The 23,377-nt window shown below is 40.8% G+C and overlaps 2 protein-coding genes across 4 annotated transcripts in view; both read left to right on the forward strand.

The window, feature by feature from the left end:
- TMCO3 (transmembrane and coiled-coil domains 3) overlaps window positions 1-12,307 on the forward strand; it is a 32,415-nt gene extending 20,108 nt beyond the window's left edge. The window contains exons 10-13 of the mRNA XM_060233720.1: window positions 1,078-1,228; window positions 6,254-6,333; window positions 9,154-9,303; window positions 11,429-12,307. Of these exons, the coding sequence (XP_060089703.1) occupies window positions 1,078-1,228; window positions 6,254-6,333; window positions 9,154-9,303; window positions 11,429-11,542 (495 nt within the window). The 3' untranslated portion in view covers window positions 11,543-12,307. The remainder of the gene's footprint in view (window positions 1-1,077; window positions 1,229-6,253; window positions 6,334-9,153; window positions 9,304-11,428) is intronic.
- A 1,803-nt stretch (window positions 12,308-14,110) lies between these two features.
- Window positions 14,111-23,377, forward strand: part of TFDP1 (transcription factor Dp-1) — a 40,913-nt gene continuing 31,646 nt past the window's right edge. Inside the window, exons 1-2 of one of the 3 annotated variants that reach the window (XM_060233722.1) lie at window positions 14,111-14,182; window positions 16,270-16,356. In XM_060233722.1, coding sequence (XP_060089705.1) covers window positions 16,345-16,356 — 12 coding nt within the window. In that variant the 5' untranslated portion in view covers window positions 14,111-14,182; window positions 16,270-16,344. Of the gene's footprint in view, window positions 14,183-15,252; window positions 15,358-16,269; window positions 16,357-23,377 lie in introns of those variants that run through there. The other 2 variants (XM_060233723.1, XM_060233721.1) reach the window with 2 other exon arrangements.

The following is a 23,377-nucleotide window of genomic DNA, read 5'->3' on the forward strand; positions in this document are numbered from 1 at the left end:
GGGGGGGAAGTCTCTTAATAGAGGCTAATGGCATGTTATTTACCAAGTTATATTATTACCTCTCTGTCATGGAAGTTTCAGCTGGTCATTTCTACACATTAAGCCTCTCTTAAAGGGTATTTTCCCAAGTCCTACTGGTAACTGTAGTTGCAACCATTTTATATTTCATAAAGAGATTAGAATTTTTAGAAGCCTTAAAAGAACTGGTTCACTTCATATGCCTGTATAGCATTATGCTTTCATTGTTATAGTTTAATTATTAAAACTCTAATGAGGAAGAAACCTTTTACATTAAATGTAATTGGACTCTCTTTCCAACAGGGGTAGCCATATTAATCTGTTACAAAGACTATATAGCAGTATTTTATTTTTGGAGGCTCAACGTTATTGTGGCACAAGCTTTTGCAGAGCCAGAGTTTGCTTTTCAAATGCAAGAAGTGTGAACCTCAGTGGGCAGAAGTATATACATAGCTACAGAAATAAAAAAAGGATGGGGAATGGGAAGAAATATTGTGCTACATTATCATGTGGAGAATGAATGAAAACAAGATCCAGTCAAATGAGTGAATGATTCAGTCAGATTACTCCTGACAGAGCCACTCCTAACAGGTGATAAATTTACCAGATAAGAAGACTGCAGATTTATACCCCGCCCTTCTATCTTCTCCCCCACCCCCAACAGACACCCTGTGAGGTGGGTGGGGCTGAGAGGGCTCTAACAGCAGCTGCCCTTTCAAGGACAACTCCTAGAAAAGCTATGGCTGACCCAAGGCCATTCCTGCAGCTGTAAGTGGAGGCGTGGAGAATCAAACCTGGTTCTCCCAGATAAGTGTCCACACACTAATCACTACACCAAATTGGCTTCTTAACCACACTTAACCACTACACCAAACTAAGGAGATCAGTGTTTCTGAAGAGACAACAACTTTCTACAGTGAATTGAATACCCCTGGTCTCTATGCTGTCTGTAGGTTTTAAGCATGTAAAATTTAAGTATATCCTTGTATTTTCATGCAAGGAGTTAATTTAAGCAAGTTACCATTCAGAAAATTATCTTTCTTTCCCCTCTCCAAACAGATTACAGATTTATTAGATGTCTCTATGGAACTGGGATGCTTTCTAGCAGGAGCACTTATTTCTTCTCAGGGTCACATGGTTACAGAAGAGATCATGTCCTGCATTGAACCAATACGCGACTTCCTTGCCATCATATTCTTTGCATCAATAGGTAATTGTCACAGATACGGATGTTTAACTTCACTAGATTACCAGGCAAAGAAGAAAGAGGGTATGTTCTGTATTGTGCTGGTGAAACGGAGCACCTTGATAGCAGTTGAATCAGGTGTTGTGATGGTGCAAAATGTGGTTGCTCAGGGAACAAAGAACCGAGGGGGCCATTAAGCATGTTTTTCTTGAATGGGAGTTCCCTTGACTCATCGCAAATTGCTTTTGAAACAAAAAGGACATTCCAGATCAGTGTGATATGCTTGGGGAGAAGCAGAGAAAAGAAAAAGGAGTAAAAAAATTCCACTAGCTACTTTGGTGAGTCTGACAGAATCTTTGGTGTCTGCGTCTCTGAGAGAATGGAATGATATCAAGTTGGTTAAAACATTAATAGGTCCTGGGCTTTTTTTGTAGCAGGAACTCCTTTGCATATTAGGCCACAACCACCTGATGTAGCCAATCCTGGCGCTTACAGTAGGCCCTGTAAGCTCTTGGAGGATTGGCTACATCAGGGGTGTGTGGCCTAATATGCAAAGGAGTTCCTGCTACAAAAAAAGCCCTGCGATAGGTTCTAGAGACAAGAGTATCCTTGTGGAGTGCCAGGTAGCAAGAGGTCCCAGAAGGCTGGGGAACTAAGGGCATGGTGCTGAAGAAAGTAAGGTGGGAAGGGGGGAGCAAAGTAGATAATGGACTGGGGGGAAACTAGAGGAAAAGGTTAAATACTTTGAGGAAAAGGGTGCATATGAACTTGATCAGGAGGCTATTTCATATGTTGAAATGGCTGTTTTAGTTGCAGGCTTCTAATGTCCTTTAAAGATGCAATTGTAAGCACAATTATTTAGGTTAGTGTTTCCCAGCCTCCCCCCAGCTACTGCTTCCCACTGAAATTTTGCTCCTGGGTCTAAAGCGATCTTAAACATTAGTTCTTTACTAACATTATTTACTTACTAACTAAAGTACAGATCCTAAGGCTCCCTTCCACTTGCATCAAATTTCTGCTGATTTTCTCTCCCCCTTTCTCAAGCAGACACCCCACACAGTTTCCAAGGGTTCACCAATCCACAGGGGTAGGATTTTAGGGCATAAAGCAGGCTATAAGTGGGAATTAGTCCTTATTATTTGTGGATACCTTCATGTTCAGCCTTTATTGTGGAAGTTCTTATCATTGGTTCTGTTTCAGAAGAATTTTTTCACCTTGCTTGAAGTGAACTGTGGCATTACATTTTGTATTCTGTTGGACTATTTGCTATGTGTTATGGGCAAAACATACAGTACACCAATTTTTTTTAATTGCACTTATAAAACCCATTAATTAAAAATCTCTTTCCATGAGAAAGATGTATGTGTGTAATTTCTTTGACCAGCCTGCAGGTGGCACAGCTGCCGCACTTAAACTGTCCCCTAGGCAACCTGGGGATTTCATAATAAGGATGCTTAAATGCATCAGATTTAACTACCTAGACCCATAAAGGTGGAAATACGAAAACTAATTTGTTATGAGGGCTGGATCTGACATAAATGTCACTTTGTTGGGCAAGGCCATGTGTACCATAAAATGTAATGCCAGGTGCCAGAGAGATAAACTTTATAAAGGACACAGGCAAACACAATTAACAATATTATTTTTTTATTCAAAATACAAACTTGCTTAAAACATTAACAGTCTTACTGTATTTTCTTTCCGTTTCTCCCTGATGCCCACCCTCCCACTTTCTCTGTCAGTTACACATTAGCACTGGGGCAGTATGAAGGGACAACCTCCATTATCTAGCAGTAAAGATAATGATTTGTTCATGGGAGGGATAAGAGTCCTGGATGGGCCCCTTTTGGCCCATGGGCCATATGTTTGATACCCCTGGACTAAAGTGATAGGTGAACTCTTCCTTTGGGACAGAAAGGTCATCTCAAAGGGGGGGCGGGGGTGAGAAGTTATAAAAACTTCAGACAGCTCTTAAAATGGGCACAAGTCATGTGAACAAAGCTTTCACCAAGGATCTCCATCTTGAGGCAGGGGACAATGGAGAGGAGTCCCATCCTAGAGATCTATGGCAATGATGAATTTGTTCTGCAACTTAAAGCTTGCCTGCCTTAAATCAAACATCATTTAAGAGGTACCTACAGAAGGCCCAAACATAACATGCATTCTTTCGCTCTCTTATTAAACTTCCTCATATTTTGAACCATCTAAGTCCAACCTCTGGAAAGTCACCATGCCTATTTAGTTCTGCGTTCTGAAATGTGGTAAAAGGGAGAGGCAGCAGAGAAGTTTACCATCCCTGGAGCACAATAGCTTTAACAGGCAGAGTTGTGATAAATTGCGCATATACTTGTACAAATGTTGTAAGAGGCAGGGTAACTAGGTGGGGCCTCTAAACGGCAGCACAGGTACAGTGTTAGATGTATGATTGTCTGGCTGAAGGTAATCCCAAGAGTCATTGGAAGTACTTGGTGGTACCTCAGTTTGTAACTGGCACCATTGAGGAGGAAGGGGAAAGAGTACGTTCATACCAGAGACTTGAAGCAGATGCGGGGTTCTTCTGACTTCCCAGGGTCCGATCAGGAGGAACAGGGAAGGGCTTGCAAGTCTGTTCCTTCACAGAAGGTCAGAAATGAAATTAACCTCTCCATTCTTTTACATGTTACTTTGTTCTTGAGTTATGTGGACTATTCAAACATAGTATATGCAAAGGTAAATTATTTTTATTTCACTTGATGCAGATGATGGAAAAATTTGAAGCCTCAAGAAACAAGGGAATTCAAATACTGCAGTCCACCATTGCAGGAAGCTAACGTGCTTGGCAACTTCCCAGATTGCAATTCTGAAGCAAATATCTAAAATATTATTTATTCTGCCACTTAAAAAAAAATTCTTTGTCAACATCTGATCCTTAAGAGTGTTGGTTGTTTAATAAACCAACGGTAGTAACAGTCATAACTAAGAAGAATCTTGGATCAGATACCTCATTTAAGCATGATGCTGGCAAAGCAAAAGAATTTACCTATGGGACTTCATGCTCACACAGTCTAATTTAAGCTAGGGCTGCCACCTATTCAAAACAGCTCTGCATGCTTAGTTTAAAACACCAGCACAATATCCACCTGGGCTACCATTCTCTGGAGTGCTTTGAGAGCAGGTAGAGTTGCTTTTGCATGGATGGCAGCCTAGTTTAAATGAAAGTCACAAGGTTAATTGCTTTCATCTCATTAACGTCACATTTAAATCAAGCCTTAAGGTTTACAACAGTGTGAACTGGCTTTAATAGGGCTGAGTTCAGACTGGGTGGGCTAATGTTTTCGTTCCATGTGAAAAGTTCCCTCCTGATGTTGATATTTGATGGGGAGTCGAGGAAGTTATAAATAAGCCCAAAGAACTCATTCAGTGTCTGTTTAGAGTAAAGGTAGTGCTTTCTGCTTCCTCTTTAACTTTACTTAGATGCTGTAAGATAACCAAATGTGATTGGTTGCATGATGCATAATGCCCACATCATGTATATATGGACTACAAAATAGTTGGCCCTGAAGCCACAGAATGAGGAACTTAACAGTTGTCTATGGGCTATAGAAAGTTGTACCTCAGGAAACATTTTGTCTTTCCTCACATATTCTCTTTCTGCACTAAAGACTGCATGTGTTAAAAATACAAAAAAAGTTGTTTTTCTTAACTTCCCTAATTTTAGAACACTGCTGTATGTCAAGTCATTATTTTAAAAGATAAAATATTTAATAAGATTTCCCCTCCACTCCATGCTCCAGTTTCTAGTTTTTTACTTTAGGCCTCAGAGGCTGGTTGGCTGATGGAGGCAGGGAGAGGGGCTTTACTTCCCCCCACCTCCATATTTTCCCCTAGATGTTCACATAAGAACATAAGAGAAGCCATGTTGGATCACATAAGAGAAGCCATGTTGGATCAGCCCAATGGCTCATCCAGTCCAAACACTGTGTGTCACACAGTGCCCCCCCCCCAAAATTCTTTCTCTACTTTCTCCATCCCATGCATTATCTTGTAAACCTCTATCATGTCACCCCGCAGTCGACATTTCTCCAAGCAAGAGCCCCAAGCATTTTAACCTTTCTTCATAGGGAAAGTGTTCCAAACCTTTAATCATTCTAGTTGCCCTTTTCTGCACTTTTTCCAATGCTATAGTAGCTTTTTTGAGGTGCGGTGACCAGAATTGCACAAAGTATTCCAAATGAGACCGCACCATCAATTTATACAGGGGCATTATGATACTGGCTAATTTTTTTCAATTCCCTTCCTAATAATTGGCCCTTTTTATTGCAGTCGTACACTGTCTTGACATTTTCAGTGAGTTATCTTCCACAACCCCAAGATCTCTCTCTTGGTCAGTCTCTGCCAGTTCACACCCCATCAACTTGTATTTGTAGCTGGGATTCTTGGCCCCAATGTGCATTACTTTGCACTTGGCCACATTGAACCTCATCTGCCACGTTGACGCCCACTCACCCAGCCTCAACAGATCCCTTTGGAGTGCCTCACAATCCTCTCCGGTTCTCACCACCCTGAACAATTTAGTGTCATCTGCAAACTTTCCACTTCGCTGCTTACTCCCAACTCCAAATCATTAATGAACAAGTTAAAGAGCATGGGACCCAGTACTGAGCCCTGCGGCACCCCACTGCGTACTGTCCTTCACATCTTGGTCAGGATGTTGGACTAGAACCTGGAAGACTCAGGTTCAGATATCTACATGGAAGCTAGCTGGGTGATCTTGGGCCAGTCATACACTCTTAGCTTAACTTACATCACAGGGTTGTTGTGAGGATCAGACGGAGGAACAGAGAATTATATAAGGTTTGGATCCCCATTAAGGATTGGCAGGATATAAATGAACAATCATATTGCTGAATTTTGTAGCAAAATGAAGCCATTAAAATCTTTTGACATGCTGGGCTTTCTATTTAACACTAATAACATTTCATTATTGTATTCCTAAATGTTTTAATACTTAAAAGACAAAACTGAAGTAAAAGAACTGTTTCTCCCCACCCCACCCCCCTTCTCTTGCAGGTCTTCATGTTTTCCCTACATTTGTCATTTATGAACTCACAGTCTTGCTGTTCCTTACATTGTCAGTTGTAATAATGAAGGTATATGTTTGAATATCTTACAAGACAACTAAATGTTTAAATATAAAATTGATGTATTATGGTGCATATCAAGTGGGTAGCTGTGTTGGTCTGAAGCAGCAGTGGGGTTTCTAGACCCCACCCCTCCTGGTGGAGGCAGGGGTCTTCCACTGACAAACCCCACCTCCCCACTGCCGATAGGCTGGCTGGCGGAGGGGGGGGGACTTCCTTCAGAAAAGAAGGAGATCCATCTGATTTGCAGTGACATATCTACATCACTGTTCATATGACGCAGAAGTGACACCTGTGATGTTAGGACAACACTCTAGTGTTTGGACAAAAGTCTATGGTAGAAGCCAAATTTACCAGTTTTTGCTCAAATACCAGAGCATCATGCTGACATGATGTCACTTCCAGGTCATCTGGGCAGTGATGTAAACACATTGCTGTACGTCAGGTGGGCCTCCCTACCGCTCCCAGTAAGTCCCCCCCCTCCCCCGCTGGTTGCAAGGAAAGACCTGGCAACTCTAAGCAACAGTTATTACAACACTAAGGACAATAGAACCCCCAGGCTTAGCAGAGATATGTTTCTTATCTCACTGCACATGTTAACTTCATTCAGTCCTCACATTTGTAACTTTTATTATGCTGTATGCTAATTTCTTTCTGTTCATGGGTATTACCAACTGTCTTAATCCAATCTTAGCTATATTTATTGCTCAGTTACTTATGGAGCATGACTCTAATTAGCCCTTCCTAGCAAAACCCTCCCCACCCTCTACTTATATGTAATGGCTGGTGATTTCCATTTCAATGTATCTGAAGAAGTGTGCATGCATATGAAAGCTTATACCTAGAATAAAACCTTTTTGGTCTTAAAGGTGCCATTGGACTCAAACTTTGTTATGTTACATTATCAGTTTTACCATTTTAAAAATTTTCCTTAGGGAGGTACTTGTGCTTCTGGTGAAGAGAAATGAAGCCAAACTCAACTGAAAATCTTTTTGCATCCTACAATTAACAAGTGTGGCCAAATACTGTTACTGGTTGCTTTGTGCATCAGAAGCAATACCTCCAGTCACTTCTGTTGGGGTTTTACTTTGAGTTACTTGCACAGTCTTCATGGTTGCTAACTGTCTAGAGAAAAAATGTCCTTTTAATAGAATTTACTGCTGTGCCATGAAAAGCTTCAGTGGCCCATTTCCACACAGTAAGCTTGTTTTTAAAGGACACATTTTTCTCCATGTCTATTGGCAACCCTGTCAGTCATATAGATGGATATTTGATATTGGCCAGTGCCATTCTATTGTGTAAAGAGCACCATGGCTGCTTTTTAATTGGGGTTTGACCATAGTCCTGTGCTCATGTAGTAACAGCTCCATTTAAATGCTCTACCTTAGAGACCGTCTCTCCCCATATGTTCCCTAGAGAGTACTGAGATCTAGCTCACAAAATCTGCTGAAAATACCTGGGCCAAAGGAGGCCAAACTAAAAGCAACAAGGGAGCGGGCCTTCTCGGTAACAGCACCCCAATGGTGGAACCAGCTACCAGAGGAGGTACGGGCCCTATGGAGCCTTAATCAGTTCCGTCAGGCTTGTAAAACCGTCCTCTTTCAACTGGCCTTTTAAGGTGGAACCATTGCACCATCACTACAAAAACTGTGTCCATATGCATATTAAGACTGTAGCACCATTTTATGTTATATTGTAATTTAAATTATTAATTTAAATGCTGTTTTTATGTAATTGTATTTTAATTGTAAATTGCTTTGAATTTTATTGTTGTATCATGGTACAATGTACTATGTTATGTAAGCCGCCCTGAGCCTGCTTCGGTGGGGAGGACGGGATATAAATAAAAAATTATTATTATATCGTTATGCTGAAAATTGCTCCCAGAGCCAGGATTACTTAAATAATGCTAGGGGTAATACTGTGGAGGCAAAAACAGTAACCTGCTTTTTAAAGAAAAAATATCCCAAGAAAAAGTAATACGATCCAGCAAATTGCGTGGTAAACGCATGGGGATAGAGGGTTTCCTTGATTTTCAGCTATAGGATTCTGTTGTAGTACTGATGTTTCAGGTTGCTGATAGCACTAAGTGAATGCAGATTTATTGGATTAGTGTGTATGTGTTTCTTGTTTGCGGTGTGAACTCTATATTTGGTTAGCTCTTCCAATTAAAATGTGTTATATCCTGTCTCAAGTTTATGAGGCGTTAGCCATCTTTAATGCCAACAAAAATTTAAACAATAAGGGTGACAGGGTTACAACCAAATGTTCCCTCTAAGCTGTGAAGTCTTGTGAGCAAAAATTCTACTTTGTGAGCTACTGGCATAAAAGTTGTGAGCTACGGCATAAATTTATTTGCTCTGGGGCCATTTTTTTCCTGAGCTAGGACAAAAATGTATGAGCTGGAGACTAAAAAACTCAGTTTAGAGGGAACATTAGTTACAACACGAGTCAGTTAGCTGTTTTCCTTATTTTGCATAAACATATATATTTGCCAGATTGTATGTGCTATAAAATGTAGACACAGGTTATAAGTGAAATATGCATCTCACAAAAAAAACCCCTGAAATGCATTTATACTTTGTGTTACGCACACAAAATCATTAATTCTTGACTTGACTCGATTAATCTAGGGACTCTACTACCCCCCTTTTCTGTTGCAGCAGTGAGAAATAATAGTATAAGGTTTCTGGTTGCTGTTGCAAAACCCAAAAACCTTATATCATTAATGACTGGGTGATGTGATTCCTTGTACTTATTTTTTAAAAGTTTACTTGCCTGTGTTTTTCCACTGTGTGTCTAAAAACTAACTCTCTCTCTCTTTCAAAGTTTTTCCTGGCAGTACTTGTCCTTTCTCTCATTCTTCCAAAGAGTAGCCAGTACATCAAATGGATTGTATCTGCAGGTTTGGCGCAAGTCAGTGAGTTTTCCTTTGTCTTGGGAAGTAGAGCACGCAGAGCAGGGATAATTTCTCGAGAGGTGAGTTTTGACACTATAAGGATTTTTTCATAGTTTGAAGAACATATTAAAAAATGAACTAAAATTGTTTATATGTGTGGCTGTATTCCAACTTAAACCTCCCACCCTTGTAAGCTTAAGTAGAAGTTAAGAGGATTCTTCTCTTTTATTTCCACTCACTTTTAACTGCCTTATCTACTTCTTTTTCACCTGTAAGAGACTGTGATATTGTATCTTTTCTTCAGCAGACCGCAAACCAGTTGGGGGGAGGGGTAGGCTTGCCAATCCCCAGGTCCCAGCAGGGGTTCTTCCACTTTCCCAGGCTCCTTCCCACCCCTAGTCAGCTGCCCGGTGGGGGGAAGCCCCGCCCCCACGTGACTTTCCACCTCTGGAGGCTTCAGTCTCCGATTGGAAAGGCTTCCTCTTTGGATGATGCGTCTGTGTTACTTTGAAGAAATTGGCAGCAACTCGTGAGTAGAGATGCCAATCCCTCGCTTCAGAGTCGCCAGAAACGGGGGTGGGGTGGGGGAAGAGAGGGAAATGTCTGCTGGGCACTTCATTATTCCCTATGTGGAGATCGATTCTCATAGGGTATAATGGGGAATTGATCTGGAGGTATCGGGGGCTCTGGGGGGGCTGTTTTTTGAGGTGGAGGCACCAAGTTTTCAGAATAGCATCTAGTGCCTCCCCCCAAAATACCCCCCAAGTTTCAAAACAATTGGACCAGGGGTTCCATCCAATTCTATGAGCCCCAAAAGAAGGTGCCCCTATCCTTCATTATTTCCTATGGAAGGAAAACATTTTAAAAGGTGTGCTGTCCCTTTAAATGTGATGGCCAGAACTCCCTTGGAGTTCACTTATGATTGTCACACCCTTGCTCCTGGCTCCTCCCCCAATGTCTCCTGGCTCCATCCCCAAAGTCCCCATATATTTCTTGAACTGGACTTGGCAACCCGGGGGGCGGGATAATTTGTCCTTTTTGCCTTAACCTTCTTTGCACAGCTCCTTGTTAATTTTAAATGTGAACAGCAAATGTTCTATTGGTATGAAAGTTGTATTTTTGTTCTTCCAATTAAAAGTTCTTCAGGTTTCTAGCTCTTGATGCCTTTATCTGATCCATTCTATGGTGAGCTAAACCATTCAAATTCTTGGCTGCCTCTGCCTAATGTGCTATAATATCACCAATGAATGGGACAGCTTTTAGCTAGATAATTTAATCCTAACAGAGGATGCAGTTAGTCTTCTTTCCCATTATAGTTCCACTTCCCTACCCTAACTTTCCTCCCTCCTCTCTGCAGCCCCTTGTCTTTCCCTGCTTCCTGAATTCCATCTCCATTCTCCCTCTCTTTTTGCTTCCTTTTTCTTTGCTCCCCCTCCCTTCTTTGCATTCTGACTTTAAATTTCAGAATGAAACTGCTGCATCCATTTGGGTTTATTCGGGCAACTACAACTTGTCTGAAATTTGTCTAGGCTATCTAGAATGGCTTATCTCTTGAGGTAATGTCACAAGATCTCAGCATTTTAAAACGTTTAAATCTTCTTTTATCCCCCTCCTTTATTGTTTAAAGGTTTCTGCAAGCCTGGGGGTTCCCCACAATTTACAGAAACGTTATTTCTTTCTGTGCCTGCGTAAAGAGACTTTTTGATCAGCACTCTGGGGTCTAGTTCAGAATTAGATGTATAGATGAAAATATCTCAGTAGATCAAATAAAAGATTTGAACTTTAAGGACTAGTAAGGAGTGCAAATGCTTGTTCATGCCATGGGATTTAAAATGGCATCTTGCTGATGCTGATCAGTTGGTTAGCACTTATTTCCAAAAGTTTGTTAGTCAGTTCTGAATAGAAACTATATTGGTATTGGAAGCAAGCAGTGTGTAATCTACAGTGCACTCTTATGTTAGACCTACTAGTTTTGTTTAATTCTTATTGCCAAAAAAAGTTTCCAGAGGGCTCAGGAAGACTGAGAGCCTTCTGAACCTGAGATTTAGAAACCAAGGCTGGGTTACAGTCTGATTCGGCTTGAGGCAAGCTCTTATGTTTCATACTACTCATGTTAATACTATAAAATAAGAACATACTTTTTGCCAAATATGCTTGCTGTGGACATTTAAATCAATGATAACCCTTTTGATTCTCAATTGCCAGGTCTACCTCCTTATTCTGAGTGTAACTACTCTAAGCCTGTTGCTTGCACCAGCATTGTGGAGAGCTGCAATTATGAAATGTGTACCAAAATCAGAAAGACGATTGAGCTCTTGAAGATGTTTACTGCAAGAGACTTCCATGAAGGACATGTCTCTGTAGTCATTCAATGTGTTACAAAGAAAAGAAGTTTTATGTTCCTCTGTTTAGTTAGAAGAGGTACACTAATGAAACATATTATTTTAAAAACATGGAAGTATGTGTTAAATGATTTTGCAAAATTGCATTTTTTTTAAAAAAGCAATCTATGAAACTAATCATTGACTACTGTGCCTTTTTTGATCATTATTTGCATTCACTGCAGAAAACTGTGTATTTTATGGTGCCTGTGGTACTATTATAGAACTTTTCAATACATTTTTCTATTCTAATATTAGCCACAAAATATGTGCTTTCTGTGGTATATAAAGTTTAATTTATTTCAAAAGGAATGTTAAACTATTAAATCTATTTGAGGATTTAAAATTCATATTTGTAAAGAATGGTGTTTCCTGATTTATCCATTACTGTCTTGTAATTACTGTAACTTTGATTTGTCATATTGTTGATTCATAATTTATTGTGATTAGAAATAGACTACTTGTTTATGTTCTCAATAATTTATTTATCATGTTAACTGTTTGAAACCAAAGCTCAACAGAAATTGAAAAAAAAAATTGGTGGGGGGAGATACATATATTTGGGTTTTAGTGTCATTGCCAGATAAGGAATTTAACAACTAGCAACAATGTTTCAGAAACTTCATAACTCAGAAAATACATTCTCAGACAGAATAAAGATAAGTGTTCCGTTATTACTTTCAATTATAACTGAAAATTTAAATATGTGGCTACTGTTATCCTATTTGCAATAATTTATTGGTGTAGGCAGCTTTCTCAGTTTGTTAGTTGAAAAATTAGTAGTTTGAGCAATGCTTGCTAAAGTCTATATAGACCTTCAGTATTAAAAACTGAAGCCTCTTTATAGCTGAAATTGATAGATTAATGATTAAGCAATGTATTTCCTACTGAGCACTTGTCTCTCATGATATTGTAAAAGTTACTTGTGTAGTTTCCCCATTATATCACATCTAAATATAGTGTAAGAAAATTACTATTTATTCATGTGAAACATTTGCTTTTACCCTTCTGTCCAATCAGGCAGCGAATAATTTAAAACAATCAACTTTAGAAGTGTACACATGCACACTGCAAGCAAGAAAGGAGATAGATCAAGATGGGTAGCCCTGTTAAGTCTGTCTGAAGCAGTAGAAAAAAGCAAGAGTCCAGTAGCACCTTAAAGACTAATAAGTGAGCAGTGACTCATAAAAGCTCATACCCTGTCACAAGTTTAGCCTTTAAGGCGCTACTGGACCCCTTGCTCTTTTCTAAACGAGGGAGCATCAGATGAAACAAAAGACTTAACTATGTGGAATAACAGGGGAAGCAAACATGGAAGCAAATTAGAGCATTTTATGTTCATGCTAATTCTATTCATTTAAAGCAATCCATTGGTGAATAGGGTTGTTCATGTGACTTTCTAGACTCCAATGAAATCTTGAAACCTAGTGTGGTTTCATATATAATGAGCACTAAATTTCAGTGAGCAGATGAGGGGTATGCCTGCACCTATTTTTTTTGTTTCCCAATTCACCTCAACTCTGTTGATTGAGGCCACTTTAAGTTAGTTCCATATTGCCTTGCAAGACTCTGTTAAAAAGATAAAGGTAGTCCCCTGTGCAAGCACTGGGTCATTACTGACCCATGGGGTGACATCACATCAGAACATTTTCATGGCATTTTTACAGGGTGGTTTGCTATTGCCTTGCCCAGTCATCTACACTTTACCCCCCAGTAAGCCGGGTACTCATTTTACTGACCTTGGAAGTATGGAAGGCTGAGTCAACCTTGAGCCAGCTATTTGAATCCAGCTTCCGCCGGGATCGAATGCAGGTCATGAGCAGAGCCTGGGCTGCAGTACTGTAGCTTACCACTCAGTGCCATGGGCCTGTTACATCCCTTTAAAATCTTTCATATTCTCACGTAAATATAATCTCCTTCCGTTAGCCCCTTTCCTGACTCTAAACCTAAGACTTCTATGTTTAGGCTTGCACTGCAAGATTTTCAGTGTAATACAGTACCCATGCAGTATTACTCTGGGGTAAGCCTGATGTAATCAATAGTTTGAGGTTGGAATTGGGTCCATAGGTTTGCACTGTTAAAAACAATTTAGACATTTAGACACTGTCTAAATGTTAAAAACAATTTAGACATTGGGGGATGGGGAGTGGTGGTCTAGGAATATAGGCCACTTTTGGTCAACGCGTTTACAAGGCTTCCAAAGCGAGCCACAGCAACTAAGGGGGGCACGGAGGAAATGGTACTAATAAAGCTAGCCCTTGCCCCCAAGCCACCTTGGGTTCCGCCTGCAAAACAGCAAGAGCCACTCTGCCGCCTGGCTAGCTCAACAACAGCCGGGCGATCTCGCGCTCTAAATTCCCGCGCTCTCAACAGTCCGAGAGGAGGAAGGCGTGGTGGCGTCTCGAAGGCGCGAAAAGTTTGCGCATGCGCGCCCTCCCCGATAGGCTGGCTAAAGCGTGTATGTTGATGATGATGAGATGGGGGAGGGAAGGACCAATCTCCCCGCGTGTGCCTATGTGGGGCACGTTACCCTCCGTGACGTCAGCGCGCAGCGTCACGCCGGAGGGACGCACAAAAGTGTAAGTTTCAATTTTTCTCTCCTTCCTGCCAACCGCCGAAAAGACAATAATTGTGGGATCATCGCGCGGGAGGGGGGTGCGGGGGCGGGTAAACAGAAGCCGTTGCGCTCCCTCTCTTTTGGGCTCTCCTTATTCGTCCTCCCTGGAAGGACTGTGAACAGGTGTGAGGGACGTTGGCGGGTCGGTGAGGTGGACCGACAGCCGAGCCATGAGCGAGAGGGGGCAGGAAAGAGGGCGCCTTGTGTTGACTGGGCGAAATGTTGGCAGGGGCAGGCAATGATGGCGCTTCGGAGAGGGAGGGTCGTGCAGCCCGACCTTAATGCGGGATGCACACGGAAGCGAGTCTCGCTGAATGCCGGGGGAAGAGCTTGGTTCCAGTTAAGCATGCACAGGATTGCAGCCCGATCTTTAGTCTGGGAAGTGGGTCTCGTTGCTTTCAACGAGGCTTACTCCCCAGTGAGTATCGCGGCTCGATTCTAGCCCAAGTTTGACGTGGGAACACCCCCCCCCCCTTCTAATTTCAGTCACTTTTTCCTATTTATTCCCAAGTAAGCAGGTCTTGTTTTGCAGCCCTATCCTGTTACACAGACTGACTCTGCAAGGGACGCTTGCAAAACTCCAGGGGAGTCAGGCCCGGGCGATGAGGGCTGCAGTTTAGCAGCGTAGCGGAAGGACTTCATGGGCAGGGGGAAGCAAGAAACTTCATTGGAGGGGAATTTGAAAAAAGCAGCAATCCCTCTGCCAGTTCCTTGCCTTAGCGACACCCCACCTCTTGACGCTTTGGAGGGGAGCACAAAATAAATTATTTTTTACTTTGCTGTTCTCTCCCCGCCAATGAATCCTGGAGGCGAGTTTATTCTTCCTCATGAAGGGCTAGTGCGACTGAGGAAGGGGAGCAGGAAGCAGAACCCCTCTTTCTTTCAAATCAGAGCTACTTGGCCGGGCGGCTGGAGAGGGCAAAGAGAAACAGTCAAAGCAGCAGCAACAAACACCTCCTCTCTCTCTTCTCCCCACCCCCGAGGGGGTTTTGAGGAGGGCCGTGCATTGCACATGTGCAGTTGGCATCTCTGCCTCTCTTTTTCCGTGCAGAGCGGCGCTGTGGGTGGGGGATTGCTCGGGAGTGTGTGGTGGGGGATGGAGTTTGCTCTCTATTTCTCCTCCTCCACTTCTTCAGGTATTGAGGCGACAGGGGGGTGGGAATAGGAGGCTGGCGGCGGCCAGGACAGGTGGGAGAGGAAGAGGCAGCGGCGGAGCTGCCGCTGCGGGGGAAACGTTTTAGGCGGGACGGTTTGATGCGAAGAGGAGATCCTCTTCCTCCTTTCCCTGCCTCTCGTTCTTCTCCAACCCCTCCTCCCGCTCGCTCCTTTCCCGGGTCGGGTGATACACGAATGAGGGTGAGATTGGCGCATGGGTGGCCCATATCTTTTTTCCTCAGACGTCAGTTATTACTGGGCTAGACTTCCAGGGCTCTGCTCGGGCTTCGGAGGCCCTGGAGAGGGGGCGGGAAGGTGCAGGAGGCGGGGGCTGGCGGGAGTTGCTCTGTGAACCATAGATGCTGTTTGCCTGGCTGCGGTTTTTTTTGTTTTTGGTAGGGGCTCCGAGAATCAACATTCTTTGCCCTGCTTATAGCAGCATATCTGTTCCCTGGGCCTGCTTGGATGCTTGCTTGACGAGGCAATATGCATTTTATATAGGATTAGTGTGCTAAGGGGGGTGGGCCCCCAAGGCCTAGCTGCTCTAATGCAGGTCAGACACAAGCAATCCCCCCCCAGCCCTTGCATAATACAGAGTTGGTTTTGTATGTATGTATTTATGAAGCATAATTATGCTTTTCTGTGTCCTAGTGCATAGCTGGAAAGTATCCCCCCCCCCCAGCAAATGATTCAATTAAGGCTTTCTTCTCTGGATGACCAAAAGGAAGAAGCCAGATATTTTGATATTTGTATTTTTCTTACTTAAGGGAAAGCTGTTGCAGGTCTTTAGTGGTTTTACATTTGGTCTCTGAATTTTATTTTCAGCCCTTTTGCTGAAAATAAAGAAGCGTCTCACTTCACTAACTTTGTTGTTCTCTTTAACTTTGTTTTTATAATATAGCACTACTTCCCTCGTTCCTCTTGTGGTGTGCAAACAAGTGAGGAATTGATTTCTTGGATTTGGTAACATGGCAAAAGATGTAAGTATGTTTGTAAAAAACCAAATAAGTGGACACAGATTACTGTTAATGAAAGCTAGGTATTTGTTCTGATCTTGTATGTTTGCGTTGCTGCAACTGATGGGAAGTGGGCATTGCTGATGTAGCATCCATCATAAGGTGAGTGAACCAGGCAGTCTGCTGTAAGAGTGTGGCAGAGCATCTTGGTGAGACTGAGTATAATTGAGTATAGTTGCATTGGTGTAGCACACAGCCTTGGAGTATCATGTAGAGTCCTCTAATCAATAGTGCATTGCTTTGTGCAGCATTGACATACCATCTGGCAGGATTGGGTTTTACAACATCAACCTTTTGGTTCTGTTTCAGGTTAGCCTAAAATATTAGTAGCATAGCTCAGTTTGCAGCATTGTATTGTTGCTGTTGGTTGCACTTTAGGATAGTAAGATCATGTGCCAAAGTCATCTTACTTGGGTCCCTAGTGTCCCTGCCAAACTTTAATTATGTACAGTTTTTGCTTGCTGTTTCACTTACAAGGAATATAATGCTTTCAAAGGTTGAAAGAGGTTCTTATTTGCTAGCTGAACCTGCTTCAGAGGGGAGGGCGGGATACAAATTAAAGATTATTATTATTATAGCTAGCTCACAGCCTCATAGAGTCATGACAGTAATAACTTGCCTTGGTCTGTTTCCATATAAAGCTTTTAAAAATGTATATTTCACAAAAAGTTTGACTTGATAAGCTTCAAAAAGCTATTTGTAACTTCATTTTTCAATGATGCTGCCTTGGCTTCTCCCTAACTCATACCATATGCAGTCAAAGCTGCTTCAGTGTTCTGTGTGTCCTGAATTTTATATATATACACACACACCGCACATGCTTGAAGGCTTTTTGATCAGTGAATGATCTTTAATCATATTGCAGATTCAAAATGCTAGGTGGTGTGTATGTTTCAAAGTGCCCTCTTCCATTAACTTTGTTGTGCTGGAAATGCATCTTCAGCCTCAAGAAAGATTATAGGTAGCAGTGTTGCTCTATAGAGAAGTTCTGAAACCATCCGTCATTTTAGCAGGACTATCCATAATATCTCAGAACAATGAACAAGCTTTAGAGTTTCCTAGAACTCTTCATCAGGCCTGATGGAAAGAATAGCAATATGTGTTGAACTGTTGAAGGTGTAATACTACTCTGATTAAGGCCTTGTGTCCTATTTAAAGTGACTATATTGCTTCATTTGATTTCTTTGCATTGTTGTGGACTGAAGTTATATTTAAAATGAAAGCACAACACCTGATTGCCATGAATTTATTTTCCTCATCTTTATAGAAAAATAACTTATCTTTTGGCAAGATAATGCATTATAATCATTGTGGGTAATCACATTGATTTAGGGTAGTGTTGTGCATCCTGTGACCCTTTGAGCCAAACACAATTTGCCAGTTCTATGCATGATTTTGTAGACTCATAAACAAGAGCTAGGGTGGCCTACACAGAACAAATCATAGCATATCTCGATTTGGAAGGTGACAGGTTGTGCGGTACCTACAATTTATATTATAAAGAAAAAAAGACCAATTTAAAATATTAAAATCAAGTTTCTCATTTTGACATTCGTTATACTTAAGCATATATAATATTGGAGCCTTTCATTTATGGTAGGGCAAAAGAAGGCTTGGGGGTATTAAGAAAGCAAGTTTGCTGTAGAGGTTAGGAGCGTGGACTCTAATCTGGGAGAACTGAGTTTGATTCCCCACTCCTCCACATGCGTCTGCTGGTGTGACCTTGAGTCAGTCACAAGCTCTCTCAAGAGCAGTTCTTAAAAGAGCTCTCTGAGCTCCACCTACTTCACAGGGTATTTATTGTGGGGAGGGGAAGGAAAAGGAGATTGTAAGCTGCTCTGAGACTGCGTGAAGGGTGAGGTATAAATCAAATCTCCTCTTCCTCCTCCATCACTACATTAAGGTGTTAAAGTAGTTATATCCAGACAGCAATGGCATATATGTTTACTGTTATAATTTAAAATACCTTGATTTATGAGTAGAGGGTCTTTATATGATCTAGGACCATATTCTAGAACTTTTAGTTGGGAAGCCCATGTGACCTGCAAAATTATACCTCTTTAGAAACAAAAAGCAGATTTCTGTCTGATGGTCTCTGATAGATGCAGACATTCTAAACAGAGGATGTAATTTCTAAAGTACAAAGTATCTTGTGCATACTTATTTGGAAGTAAATTAATTTGAGCAAAGTGGGACTTGTTTCTAGGTGTGTAGAGAGGATTTGCTGTAAGTATCCAGTCTTTAGTATCATAATGCCCCTATATAAATCGATGGTGTGGCCTCAATTGGAGTACTGTGTACAATTCTGGTCACCTCAAAAAAGATATAGCATTGGGAAAAGTGCAGAAAAGAGCAACTAGAATGATTAAAGGGTTGGAACACTTTCCCTATGAAGAAAGGTTAAAACGCTTGGGATTCTTTAGCTTGGAGAAACGTCAACTGAGGGGTGACATGATAGAGGTTTACAAGATTATGCATGGGATAGAGAAGGTAGAGAAAGAAGTACTTTTCTCCCTTTCTCACAATACAAGAACTCATGGACATTCAATGAAATTGGTGAGCAGTCGGGTTAGAATTAATAAAAGGAAGTACTTCTTCACCCAAAGGGTGATTAACGTGGAATTCACTGCCACAGGAGGTGGTGGCAGCTACAAACATAGACAGCTTCAAGAGGGGATTGGATAAGCATATGGAGCAGAGGTCTGTCAGTGGCTATTAGCCACAGCGTATTGTTGGAATTCTCTGTCTGGGGTAGTGATGCTCTGTATTCTTGGTGCTTGGGGGGGGGGGGCACAGTGGGAGGGCTTCTAACATCCTGGCTCCACTGGTGGACCTCCTGATGGCACTTGGTTTTTTTGGCCACTGTGTGACACAGAGTGTTGGACTGGATGGACCACTGGCCTGATCCAACATGGCTTCTCTTATGTTCTTATGACTTTTCTGAGAACAAAGTGTGGAAGTTACAAGACAAAATAATATTTCTCAAGAAATGAGAAGTAAACATGAGGGCTTATTAGTCATAAATATTCATAATTTGAAAACTGGACATGTTACATAACTTTTGAAAGGATAAAATAGGAACATGATCATATCTCGGTGATAAATAGGACAGCATTTCCTGAATCCTACTACCTGTGACACTTGCTGGTCATGGATCCAGTAGAAGTTTATAATACTAAACACAATCTATGGTATATTGTTTCATGATTCAGTTTGAAAGAGATTTTTTTTGTAGGGTCTAATAGATATATATTAAATTCAGATTTTTTTTAACCAGGTTATTAAAAAATTGTTTTTTTAAAAAAGAAAATGCAGTTAGATTTTCTTTAAAAATTATTCTGACTTAATTATACATAAATGTATGTATAATTTTTTAATGTCCTGTTTAGAGCTATGCAGTTGCATGTTCTTATAAAAGCAGAGAAAACAAAATTAAGGAGCTGAGTGTCCATTTCAAAATGTATTGTTGCCTGCCTGCTAAACAATATAAAGCTTATTTTTAGAATTCACAGTTGGCAGTCCCATTTTAAATGATGAAATGTCAAAAACAAAATTCTTTTCCCTTCCAGGAAAGGAAGCAAAATGTCCTGAGGAAATGACTTGTAAAACTGGAAGAAATAGCAATAACATTATAAATATGTGATAGTCTATTAAAAAAAAATTAGCCAGATATATTTAAGTAACCTGATAACATTGTCCTTGTTAAAAGGCCTTGGCGAGGAGAGTGGGATATAAATGGAATAAAATAAATAAAAGGCGTGAAGGGTGTCATGAAGAATAGCTATCCTAGTGTATGGTGTTTTGCTTTTTAAAGTCCTCTACTTTTATGTGGCCCAAAACTGCTTAACTAGATCAATACAGAGAAGGAGATTTTGACTTGTGTTGTTTTTGAGCTATAGCCCCCTGCAGTGCCATGTAATACTGATTGGGTTCTCAAGAGCAAATGATGGCACGGTGTGCCAGTGTGGTGTAAGGGAAGGGGGGAATACCCTGGTGATGAACATGCTTCAGAACCCTGTCTGTATGGCAAATGAAAGAAGGGGTTTGAAGTAAACACAGGATTTAAGGGTAGGGGTGGTACACCTGAGAGGAAGATAGGCGAGTTACTTCTGTTGATCAAGAAGTGGTGGGTGGTGGATCAAAGTAGGCAGTGGTTCATGAACTTAAAAGTGCTTGAGGTGCCAAGGGAACAGGAACCAAGGACAGAGCTGAATTATAGCAAAACTGTACAAGGCCCAAGAGAGGAAGATTTGGAAGGCTAGTCAAACCAGGGAGCCAAGGATACATAGGCTGCTAGAACTACAATTTGGACCCTCACATTTAGGCTTCTAGTTGTTGTTACTTAATTCTTTATTTGAGAATCTGCATCAAATTTGAGTTTGTATGTGTGTTTTGCAAATGACATTTGAACACCATAAAATTAAAAGAAGGGCATAAGAAGAGATTAGATTTATATCCCGCCCTCCCCACCGAAGCAGGCTCAGGGCTGTGCTGGGTCAGACTGGTGCTCCTTCTAGTCTGGCATCCTGTTTCCCACATAGATCTATACTAGGATATTTCAGTACTGGTTTTATTTTCACTCCTTTCTTGAATTTACCGTTTTTGCTATTTTTCCACAGTGAGTCAGTATTTTTATTGGGCTTTCCGCCATGAGTCCAAGATCTCTTTCCTGGCCAGTGGCCCCCTGTTCAGACACTCATCAGTATATAAGGAAAGTTGGGATTTTTTTTACCATGGTGCAGTGCATCTGTTTACACTTCTTTTATGGTGTTGTCTCCTCACACAGAAGAGAGCTTCTTGATGTGTTTTGTTTTTACCTTCCTGAGCAGTTTTTAAATTTGTATATGTACCTGCTTCACCGCTTACTCCCCATTCCACATAATTTACGTACAAGTTAAAATAGCATAGGTCCTAATACAGTTCCCTTTGAGACTCAGCCTGTATATTTGTTTCCATTAGGATAACTACTTCTACTCTCAGTGGTTACATTTACTTAGGTGTCTTTGGTAAGACACTTTACCAAAAGCTTTTTGAAAATTCAAGTCTTGAAATTCTACCTTATCTATGCAGTTGTCAAGTCCTGAAATATTCCGTGCTGATTGTTTCTCTGTATGGCTTGTTCTTCTGTATGCCTAATTGTTCCATCTTTAATACTGATATCTGCCAATTTACTTGGAATGTATCTCAGGCTAGCTTCCTGAATCTTCTTTATTTCACTTTTTGTTATATTTGCTGCTTTCAAATACTCCAATAGGAAGCCAGTTTTAATGACAATTTGCATCTTAGATCAACCATTTCACATCTTAGTTCTTTAAGTGTCCTTAGTGTATGCCTTCTGGATTTGGCAATGCCTCTATTTTTAGGTTGTTTAGTCCACCTTTCTCATTGAGGCTCAAGATGGATTACACAATTAAAAACACAATAGAAACAGTATACAGTAAAGATACAACTAACGGTGAATGTAATTATATTATACAAATCAGAGGACAATTCACTAAAGAGTATAACATGTGCAGCATATACAAATAATGCAACAGAGCTGAATTGCAAAGCTGGAGAATGGTGCAATAGAACAGCTTCAGTAGGAACAAAACTGTAAAAACAGCCTAAGTTTCACAGGTATCAACTAAAACTTTATTAGAAGACTATCCTCCAGTTAGTCCTAGAACAGCAGCTTGATGATTCAGTTTTTCAATCCCGGAAAACAGTGGTTCTACCACTGGTTGCTGCCTCACATCATCCATAAAGCAGACTGATGGTCTTCTGCAATTTCCTTTCTTCTTTTAGCAATCTTTTTACTTCTTTCTCAGCAAATGTCTCAGTTTTCTTCCTTTAAATATTTTAAAGCAAATCTTAGATTTCAGCGATATGTTTCTTAAATTAAATTCTCATTTCACCTGCCTTGCAGTTAATACTTGTTTTCAGGGTTTGTGTCCCTTTCTCATTTTACTCATTTACTTCTTAAAGAAGTCTTCAGTGTATTACTTTGTTCATCTTGCTAATTAAGTATATTGATGTTCTCTTAGTTTTGCTGATACCTCTTCTAATCTGTAATATATATTCTGTCTAGGGGTCACTTATTGTAGATTAAGAGATCTTCCTAGCAGTCTGAGGAGACCTGACCCTCCCTTTCAACTTCCATATTACTAATCCTCTCATTTTTGCAAAGTTTCCTCTTCTGAAATAAAATGTGTTCATGTTGGTCTTCTTGGGCAACTTGTTGTTTCCGTACATGTTGAACTGAATATTATTGTGCCTGTTACTTCAGTAAGTTAGATCTCATGCTAGGTTATGGATGGCATTTTGTACCAAATCCAGGCTTGCCTCTTTAGTCAGTTTCAAGGTGGATAATCGTTTAAAATGTTCTGCTATTCAAAAACTCTGTGCAAATTAAAAAGGGAAGGTTTTAGCCTACACACTGCAGATTGCTCTAGTTTCCTGTTACAGTACATCAGTAATTTATGCGAACTGTGAAAAATGTAATCCTTTACCTGCTGTCTGAAGTGGTACACACTGTTCTGCCACCACCTCAGCACTCTTGCCACCTCATTTCCACTTCCTCCTGCTGTATGTATAGACCTAAGATTGTGTACAAATCTAATTTAATGATATTGTTCCATGTACAGTAAATTTATTTTATGCAGTGCAACTTTTTCTGAAAGGTATAGATCAAAAGCTCATATGAACAGCTGTTCTCCTTCAGGATGCTTGGGATACTTAAGAAATTAAGTGGCACTAGCTTTAGTGAAAGCTTAGTTCTAAATGGCCGAGATAAAAATGTTTAGAATGTACCACTCATTCATAAATGTTTTTTCCAGAGAAGTAAATAGTAGATTTCCCAGTAAATAGTTTTTTTTCCAGAGAAGTCAAAGTTAACGCTGGATTCAGTTTAAGGGACATGTAATATGCTTGTGTGGGAAAATGAAAACTTAGTATAATGGTACCATTGCAGATATTTGTGTCTGATAGTGTCTGCTCCATACAA

This window comes from Heteronotia binoei, chromosome 3, assembly GCF_032191835.1.
Source record: "Heteronotia binoei isolate CCM8104 ecotype False Entrance Well chromosome 3, APGP_CSIRO_Hbin_v1, whole genome shotgun sequence".
NCBI lineage: Eukaryota > Metazoa > Chordata > Lepidosauria > Squamata > Gekkonidae > Heteronotia > Heteronotia binoei.